Source organism: Schistocerca serialis, chromosome 1 (genome assembly GCF_023864345.2).
Source record: "Schistocerca serialis cubense isolate TAMUIC-IGC-003099 chromosome 1, iqSchSeri2.2, whole genome shotgun sequence".
In the NCBI taxonomy this organism is placed as follows: Eukaryota; Metazoa; Arthropoda; class Insecta; order Orthoptera; family Acrididae; genus Schistocerca; species Schistocerca serialis.
In genome coordinates this window covers 765,075,292-765,085,986 of record NC_064638.1, presented here as the reverse complement: position 1 = coordinate 765,085,986, position 10,695 = coordinate 765,075,292, and the positions used below count along the sequence as shown (strand labels likewise).

Genomic DNA, 10,695 nt, shown 5'->3' with positions numbered 1-10,695 from the left:
GGTACCGTGGATGTTGCAGTGTTCCCAACCATATCACTGAAATGTAGCCTTCATACGTCTGGCAGCGTCTGGGCGGGTGTAACCGTGCAACAGGACGGTGGTATCTGACAACATTCCTGGGCTTTTTGTACGTCCATCTTTGTGGTTGATGGTCTTCGGGCAATCGGCCATTCTCATATCTAACAAAATGAAGCACCTAAAGCCGTCTTTTTGATGTTATTATAGTACAATGAGTTTTGGTGACTCAATACATCATCTTCAGGCCTTAACTGATGCTGCGGGGATGAAATCGAATCGTATACACGATCCAAACAGAATACCGTAAAAGTGACGTTGCGTCTGCAACCATTAAGTACCAACTCACGTTCCTGAGCGTTTTGACTTTACGGTGCGTGACAGTCGCCACAAAGTGTCTTCATAGCACTTGTGCATTGATTGTGATTCCATACTCAAGGATTGCAATTAGCAGAGGGTCCAGGCAGTTGAAGAACGACGTCGTGAGGACCTTACGTGGTGCCACATTTAGCCCAATGGCAAGGGCAAAGCCAACAGTCGAAACATCCCATATGTCCCCCACCAAAGAAGTTCAAAGCTGTTCACACAAGTTCCGGTAAGGTCACGATGACCTTCCTCTTCGACTGCAAGGGCACTCTCTGCACGGAACCGCAATCAATGAGCAAACACTAATAAGAAATTAATTAAAACTATGGGGCTAAATTGCCGTGGTCCATGTGTAATACTTCTTCTTGACGTTTCGTTGCTACTGCGGGCAACATCTTCCAAGGTGAGTCGGCGACTGGCTGCTAGGCGCTGGAGGTCCCTCTTATATAGAGCGCTTAGATGGCGCCACCACTCATCACGTGCTTTCGACTTTAAAACTATCTCTGGCTAATGCCATCTCTCTCGATTACAGGTAATCGATTGTCACATCGTTTGTACAAAGTCGCCCGCCATATCTTGTCTAGTTTTAATCCTTTTTTATTAAAATTATTTTCGTGCTTGTGGATCTCTATAACTTCTCTATACATGCGGGTATAACAATGTGAGGTCCTAGCTATCACGTTTGTCTCACTAGATTTTATTTCGTGATCACCGTCTTTGAAAACGTGTTGAGCTACAGCTGATTTGTCAATTTGTCCCAGTCTACAGTTCCTTTTGTGTTCCGTTATGCGAGTATTAACACTCCTTTTAGTTGTACCACAGCTAAACGGAATTTTATACACACCTTGGGTAGCTAAGGGGTGTAGTGCGTCTTTCACCGATCTTAACGCCTAGCAGCCAGTCGCCGACTCACCCCAGAAGATGTTGCCCGCAGCTGGCAACGAAACATCAGGAAGGAGAAGAAGTTATACATACGGACCACGGCAGTTCAGCCCGGACGTTTCAATTAATGAAGACGCCGGCCATGAAAGCTTGCATGTTATGACTATGAAGACACTTTGCGGAACTGCCAGACGGTATCATCCCGTTGCACGATAACGTGCGCTCCCATACTGGAAATCGTATGAAGACCACACATCGCAAGGTGTCTTCATAGCACTTGTGCATTGATTGTAATTCCATACTCAAGGATTGCAGTGAGCAGAGGGTCCAGACAACAAACACCGCAACATCGTCCGTGAGAGTGCTATATCTTTGGCGACCTGTAGTAAGGCATGCGAGGACGTTGGCTTCAGTCAGACGAGGAAGTGAAAGAGTGGGTGCTGTCGTGTATCCGCCAGCTGCTGACTACGTTCTATGAAATTGGAACTGTTCATCTCCTCTCCCAGTAGGATAAATGTCTTACAATACGTGGTGCTTGCTTCGGAGTGGAACCACTCCCACGGTCATCTTTTATGGGTGTTATGTAATTGTTAATGTAGGTGGATGTGAAAAGTCTCGATGGTACTCGTAATGGTGTACGACTTACGTTTGAGCCATGTACCTATAAGCACCTATGCAATGCGATCAAGTGTGAATGTCAGCAGTGACGTCATTGCTCACCTAGCGCATCTGCACATGACACTTACCGTGTGTTTTAATGACTGACACCTATTTTTTGATTCCGCAGGTAGGCGAACATGTCCGAAAGCAAGGTGCGCCACATAATGAAGGTGGACGAGCAGGCGACGGGTGAGGAGGAGCTGGACGAGGAGACGCGGGCGCGCGTGCGGCAGGAGTTCGGGCTGTACTCGCAGCTGATGTCGCTGGGCGGCATCTGGCCGGCGGGCGCCGCGGAGCCGGCGTGGAGGGCGGCGGCGCGCTGGCTGCTGCTGGCCAACTCGCTGCTGACGACGGCGTCGCTGGCGCGCGAGGCGGCGCTCGCCCGCCACCGCGGCGTCACCGACTTCGCGTGCCGCTGCGCCTTCGTGGTGAGCCTCGGCTCCAACAACGTCATCATGCTGCTGATGGCGCGCCGCCGCCGCCGCCTGCAGCGCCTCATGGCGCGCGCCGCCTCCATCGAGCCGCGCGCCTCATGCCGCTGGGTGCAGCGCTACGCGCGCGTCGCCGCCGCCTCCATGGCCGCACAGGTGCTGCTCTGGATGGCAGGCTGCGTCTGCATCGGGCCGCACGCGGTGCGTACTGCCAGCTCGCTGAGGTGCCGCTGCAACCGCTCTCAGCCGTATTACGACAGTAGTTTATTTTTCGACCTCCAGTCCTTCGCGAAATGGAAAATGCAGCCACAGCCATCGTAAGAAAATAAAAAATGTTTTATTTGCAACATTTAGTTAGACTTTCCAGCTGCTACTCTACATAGTCTCCGCTCCAACTAAGACATTTATCGCAGGGCGGTATCAGCTTTCCAAATCCTCGTCATAGAAAGCAGCAGCCTACGATCCCCGCCAATTCTCTACGCTGGTCTGCAGCTCGCTGTGTGTGCCAAAATGCTCTTCTCAGAGCCAGCAGTCTGCGTGAACGAAGAGATGAAAATCGTAGGGAACCGAGTCCGGGCTGTATGGTGGGTGGTCGAACATTTCCAATCGGAAACGCTACATCAGCATTACTGTAGCACCTGCAGTGTACCGAACGTTGTCATGAAGAAGGAAACGCATGCGATCTGAAGTTTTCCCGGCGTATTTCCAATTTGAACAGTTCTCGGGTATCCGACAGGGTAGCGTCGTAACTTCTCCACAATATTTCGGCAGACGTACGCGCTCCCATCTTCAGGTGGTTCCTGACGAACGCTGTGCTATTCCCCTCAGCGCCCTATATATACTAGCCGGACACTAGGAGAGGAACGGTGGACGGGGTAACGGCTAGTATATATATATATATATAGGGCGCGGAGAGGAACAGCACAGCATTCATCACTAACCACCTGAAGATGGGAGCGTGTACGTCTGCCGAAATATTGTGGAGAAATTACGACGCTACCTGGTCGGATACCCGAGAACTGTTCAAAAAGGAAATCCATGAAAGGCACGTGGGCTGCATGAAATCAGGCGACATCCGCCAGTAGGAATTCACACTTGGCCGAAGACATCTTGAGAAGCTGGCTGTCCGTCCACGGACGGAAAGTGCGACGTCACGCGATGGACGGCCGTACTAGAGACACTGCGCAACTTATATGCGCAAAGGTTCACCAGATTTTTACTGTGGTTTTAATTTCGCGAACGATCGGTGGTTGGAAAAAAAAAGAATACCATAGCCTTCATAAATAGCTCACAACTTCAGTCCGGAACCGCGCTGCTGTTAGGGTCGCAGGTTCGAATCCTGCCCCGGGCATGGTTGTGTGTGATGTCCTTAGGTTAGTTCGGTTTCAGTAGTTGTAAGTCTAGGGTACTGATAACCTCACCTGTTAAGTCCCATAGTGCTTAAAGCCATTTCAACCATTTTTTTAGCTCACAAAGAGTGCTGCATCCTAGGGGGCCTACACACAATAATTTAAAAGTGAGTTAGGTAACTGCAGCATCGGAAACTTTCCTTGAGACATTTTATAATGATCCACAAGCTGCGACATGGTCGCGAATGAACAGTGACCGGAATGTAGAATGAATTTCCTTTACTTCACGCCTATGGTCACGAAATTTTTTTGTCATCCGCCTACTGGTTTTGCTCTATAATGGACATCTTCAAATCCCCCTTGTAAAATCATGTCCTAATATACTGCAGCCTTGGTGCCATCATCAAATTATTTTATTTTTTTTTTTTTTTTTTGTCATCAGTCTACTGACTGGTTTGATGCGGCCCGCCACGAATTCCTTTCCTGTGCTAACCTCTTCATCTCAGAGTAGCACTTTATTTATTTTTATTTATTTATTTATTTATTGTTCCGTGGGACCACATTTAGGAGAAGTCTCCATGGTCATGGAACGAGTCAATACATGAAATTATAACACGATTGTAGAAACAGATAAAATGAAACAAGTCGTTAGTTTAAATAAAGAAAATCAAGAATGTAACACTGGAATTTGCTTAATTTTTTATCTCTTCCAGGAGCTCCTCGACAGAATAGAAGGAGTGAGCCATGAGGAAACTCTTCAGTTTAGACTTAAAAGTGTTTGGGCTACTGCTAAGATTTTTGAGTTCTTGTGGTAGCTTATTGAAAATGGATGCAGCAGAATACTGCACTCCTTTCTGCACAAGAGTCAAGGAAGTGCATTCCACATGCAGATTTGATTTCTGCCTAGTATTAACTGAGTGAAAGCTGCTAACTCTTGGGAATAAGCTAATATTGCTAACAACAAACGACATTAAAGAAAATATATACTGTGAGGGCAATGTCAAAATTCCCAGACTATTGAATAGGGGTCGACAAGAGGTTTTCGAACTTACACCATACATTGCTCGAACAGCCCGTTTTTGAGCCAAAGGTACACTTTTTGAATCAGAAGAATTACCCCAAAAAATAATACCATATGACATAAGCGTATGAAAATATGCGAAGTATACTACTTTTCGTGTTGAAATGTCACTTATTTCAGATACTGTTCTAATGGTAAATAAAGCGGCATTTAGTTTCTGAACAAGATCCTGAACATGGGCTTTCCACAACAGCTTACTATCTATCCGTACGCCTAGGAACTTGAACTCTTCCGTCTCGCTTATAACATGCCCATTCTGTCTGATTAAAATGTCAGTTCTTGTTGAATTGTGGGTTAGAAACTGTAAAAACTGAGTCTTACTGTGATTTAGCATCAAATTATTTTCCACAAGCCACGAACTTACTTCATGAACTACATTATTTGATAATGTTTCAATATTACACACAAGATCCTTCACTACCAAGGTGGTGTCATCAGCAAACAGAAATATTTTTGAATCACCTGTAATACTAGAAGGCATATCATTTACATAAATAAGGAACAGCAGTGGCCCCAGCACCGACCCTTGGGGAACGCCCCATTTAACAGTGCCCCATTGGGACTGAACATCATTACCACTCTCAATATTGCGGAGGATTACCTTCTGCTTTCTGTTCTTAAAGTAGGAGGCGAACCAATTGTAAGCTACTCCCCTTACTCCATAATGTTTCAACTTCTGCAGTAATATTTTGTGGTCAACACAGTCAAAAGCCTTCGTTAAATCAAAGAAAACACCTAACGTTCTCAACCTTTTATTTAATCCGTCCAAAACCTCACAGAGAAAAGAGAATATAGCATTTTCAGTTGTTAAGCCAATTCTAAAACCAAACTGTACATTTGACAGCAAATTATGTGAATTTAAATGCTGCAGTAACCTTGTATATACAAGCCTCTCGATAACTTTAGCAAACACCGATAGCATAGAAATAGGTCTATAATTGTCAACATTATCCCTGTCTCCCTTTTTATAAAGTGGCTTCACTACCGAGTACTTTAATCGGTCAGGAAACCGACCACTGCTAAAGGAAAAGTTACAGATATGGCTAAGTACTGAGCTAATATACGTGGAACAATACTTCAGTATTCTGCTAGATACCCCGTCATATCCATTAGAGTTCTTGGTCTTTAGTGATTTAATTATTAACTCAATCTCCCTCTTGTCAGTATCATGGAGGAGCATTTCAGGTAACAGTCTCGGAACACTTTTTTCTAAGAGCGCTATATGATTCCCTGTTGGGACTAGGTTTCTATTTAGTTCACCTGCTATATTCAGAAAGTGATTATTAAGTACTGTACATATATGCGACTTATCAGCAACACGGACATCCCCACTACGCACTGAATCTATATCCTCGACCTGTCTCTGCAGACCAGCCACTTCCTTTACGACTGACCATATGGTTTTAATTTTATCCTGAGACTTAGCTATTCTATCTGCATACCACATACTTTTTGCCTTCCTAATAACTTTTTTAAGCACCTTACAATACTGTTTGTAATGGGCTGCTGCATTTAGATTTTGACTGTTTCTAACGTTTTGATATAATTGCCACTTTGTTCTACAAGATATTCTTATCCCTTTAGTCAGCCACCCAGGCTGCCTGTTTGTGCTAGTACCCTGTTTTAAACGTTCTAACGGAAAGCAACTTTCAAAGAGCACGAGAAAAGTCTTGAGGAAAGCATTATATTTATCGTCTACTGTATCAGCACTATAAACATCTTGCCAATCTTGTTCCTTGATAAGGTTTACAAAAGTCTGTACAGCAACTGGATCAGCTTTCCTAAAAAGTTGGTAACTATATTTAACATGTGTTGAAGCACAAAAATCTTTTAGACTTAAAATTTGTGCATCATGATCTGAAAGGCCATTCACTTTTTTGCTAACAGAATGCCCTTCTAATAATGACGAATGAACAAAAATATTGTCTATGGTTGTTCTACTGTTCCCTTGCACTCTCGTTGGAAAGAATACGGTTTGCATAAGATTATATGAATTAAGGAGGTCTACCAGCATCCTTTTCCTTGCACAATCACTTATACAATTAATATTGAAGTCACCACATATAACTAACTTTTTGTATTTCCTATAAAGTGAACCAAGAACCTCCTCTAGCTTTAGCAAAAATGTTGTGAAATCGGAGTCTGGGGATCTATAAATAACAACAGTAAGAAGTTTAGCTCCACTAAATTTAACCACACCTGCACAACATTCAAACACCTTTTCAGTGCAGTACTTTGAAACATCAATTGACTCAAATGGGATACCGTTTTTCACATACATGGCTACTCCCCCACACCGCAAAGAGCTCCTAGAAAAGCTGCCAGCCAACCTGTACCCTGGTAAAGGAAGCCTCTGAATTATCTCCTTATTTAAGAAGTGTTCAGATATACCAATAATTTCAGAGTCAACATCTATAAGCAGTTCACTAACTTTATCTCGAATACCTTGTATATTTTGATGAAATATACTAATTCCCTCATTAATCGGATACCCAAGCTTTGTAGAAAGTGGTTTCTTTGTTAGAGAGACTTCCCTTAAGCAGGAATACCTATCAGCTGACTTCAATCTAAAAAAGGTACAGCTCTAACACCCACAACTACCGGAATTTTCCCATGAGTGTTCCCACCACCCCCACCTATGCTGTCACCTATAAGTTTTGCCAACCTCCCCTTCCCATACCTGTTGAGGTGCAGGCCATGTCTAGTGAAACCCGTCCTACTGATAGACTCCACCGACACCACTGAAATGTGACTCATGCCTTCTGTCATCAGCGCACCCCCAAGTCTCATGTTATTACGCCTGACGGCTATATTAAGATGAGGCCGATCGTGACGCTGAAACAGTTCCACGAAATGCACATTCGTGTTGCCAGTCTGAGTGGCTATCTTTTCCAGGTCACCATCTATGTCATACTTCCCATCCCTATCAATACTATTACCAGCCCCACCCACAATCACTACCTGATCCTCTTTAGTAAAATCCCTACATAACCCCCCTATGTTAAAAGTCACCTGAGCCAATCCTGCATTAGGCTTCACAATGCTGGTGACCTGGTACTCACTCCCCAAAACTTCCTGCAACTGCTGGCCTACACCTCTACCATGAGAACTACCTAACAGCAGAACCTTCTTCTTTCTCTTAGACTTTGCAACTGTCCTAGCCACCGTAACTGCTGAGGTCTGCTGCATACTTCCTACATCTACAGCTACTAGAGATTCCTCTCCACTAGACTCTGACAGTTGGTCATATCTATTACAAACACCAATAGTAAAACTATTGCAACCTACGTCCTCAATTATTTGCTTGACGTATTCCAATCTCTGTCTTCCTCTACAGTTTTTGCCCTCTACAGCTCCTTCTAGTACCATGGAAGTCATTCCCACATGTCTTAGCAGATGTCCTGTCCCTTCTCCTTATCAGTGTTTTCCACATATTCCATTCCTCTCCGATTCTGGGTAGAACCTCCTCATTCCTTATCTTATCAGTCCACCTAATTTTCAACATTCGTCTATAGCACCACATCTCAAATGCTTCTATTCTCCTCTGTTCCGGTTTTCCCACAGTCTATGTTTCACTACCATACAATGCTGTACTCCAGACGTACATCCTCAGAAATTTCTTCCTCAAATTAAGGGCGGTATTTGATATTAGTAGACTTCTCTTGACCAGAAATGCCTTTTTTACCATAGCGAGTCTGCTTTTGATGTCCTCCTTGCTCCGTCCGTCATTGGTTATTTTACTACCTAGGTAGCAGAATTCCTTAACTTCATTGACTTCGTGACCATCAATCCTGATGTTAAGTTTCTCGCTGTTCTCATTTCTACTGCTTCTCATTACCTTCGTCTTTCTCCGATTTACTCTCAAACCATACTGTGTACTCATTAGACTGTTCATTCCGTTCAGCAGATCATTTAATTCTTCTTCACTTTCACTCAGGATAGCAATGTCATCAGCGAATCGTATCATTGATATCCTTTCACCTTGTATTTTAATTCCACTCCTGAACCTTTCTTTTATTTCCATCATTGCCTCCTCGATGTACAGATTGAAGAGTAGGGGCGAAAGGCTACAGCCTTGTCTTACACCCTTCTTAATACGAGCACTTCGTTCTTGATCGTTCACTCTTATTATTCCCTCTTGGTTGTTGTACATATTGTGTATGACCCGTCTCTCCCTATAGTTTACCCCAACTTTTTTCAGAATCTCGAACAGCTTGCACCATTTTATATTGTCGAACGCTCCTCTTGTGATTCTTGAACAGGGTATTCGCTATTACTAGCTAATACTTGTTACAGAACTCAGTTAGTCTTTCTCCTCTTTCATTCCTTGTCACAAGCCCATATTCTCCTGTAACCTTTTCGTCTACTCCTTCCCCTACAACTGCATTCCAATCGCCCATGACTATTAGATTTTCGTCCCCCTTTACATACTGCATTACCCTTCCAATATCCTCATACACTTTCTCCATCTGTTCATCTTCAGCTTGCGACGTCGGCATGTATACCTGAACTATAGTCGTCGGTGTTGGTCTGCTGTTGATTCTGATTAGAACAACCCGGTCACTGAGCTGTTCACAGTAACACACCGTCTGCCCTACCTTCCTATTCATAACGAATCCTACACCTGTTATACCATTTTCTGCTGCTGTTGATATTACCCGATACTCATCTGACCAGAAATCCTTGTCTTCCTTCCACTTCACTTCACTGACCCCTACTATATCTAGATTGAGCCTTTGCATTTCCCTTTTCAGATTTTCTAGTTTCCCTACCACGTTCAAGCTTCTGACATTCCACGCCCCGACTCGTAGAACGTTATCCTTTCGTTGATTATTCAATCTTTTTCTCATGGTAACCTCCCCCTTGGCAGTCCCCTCCCGGAGATCCGAATGGGGGACTATTTCGGAATCTTTTGGCAATGGAGAGATAATCATGACACTTCTTCAATTACAGGCCACATGTCCTGTGGATACACGTTACGTGTCTTTAATGCAGTGGTTTCCATTGCCTTCTGCATCCTCATGTCGTTGATCATTGCTGATTCTTCCGCCTTTAGGGGCAATTTCCCACCCCTAGGACAAGAGAGTGCCCTGAACCTCTATCCGCTCCTCCACCGTCTTTGACAAGGCCGTTGGCAGAATGAGGCTGACTTCTTATGCCGGAAGTCTTCGGCCGCCAATGCCGCCAATGCTGATTATTTATCAAAATTTAGGCAGTGGCGGGATCGAACCAGGGACCGAAAACGTTTTCTTTATGAATCAAAGACGGTACCCCTAGACCACGGGTACCTATTCATCATCAAATATTAAACACAAAATCAGCGCTGCATCGTCAAATGTATATAAATAACAGCATACGGAAGAGTCATCATGTCAGCAGCACTAATGTTCAAAACAAAGTCAACAGTAGTTCTGCTGACAAGATATCTCTTGCATACGATGTTATTTATATGCATTTGAAGATACTGGAATTGATTTTGTATGTTTGACGATGCCACTATGGCTCCAGTATATTAGGACATGTTTTTATAAGACGGATCTGAAGATGGTCACTATAGATCGAAATTGGTAGTCTCATGACAAAAAAATTTGTGATCTTAGACGTGAAGCAAAGGAAATTTATTTTATAATGAGTTAGACCAGCATTCTTAAACTGTGTTCTGCGGAATCCTGCGGCTACGTGGAGATCACACCAGAGTTTTGTTAGGTCGGTGACTTCTTGCACAAAATTCAGGAAAGTAGCTTAAAAATTAATATTATAGCCTCCATTAAATTAAAAAAACAGTGTGACAGTCAACACCCAGTTACACTTAGGAATTTGGGTAACCTGAAAATCCCACCACAGTTACACACCGCTTACAGATCGAATACGTGAGGTGGTCTGACAACGGCAAATAGTGATCCGACTAACG

The 10,695-nt window shown here is 43.9% G+C and overlaps 1 protein-coding gene across 1 annotated transcript in view; it reads left to right on the top strand.

Annotated features, from left to right (window-relative positions):
• Positions 1-2,378: 2,378 nt before the first annotated feature.
• Positions 2,379-10,695, top strand: part of LOC126431019 (putative odorant receptor 85e) — an 81,224-nt gene continuing 72,907 nt past the window's right edge. The window contains exon 1 of the mRNA XM_050090431.1: positions 2,379-2,555. Coding sequence (XP_049946388.1) covers positions 2,379-2,555 — 177 coding nt within the window. The remainder of the gene's footprint in view (positions 2,556-10,695) is intronic.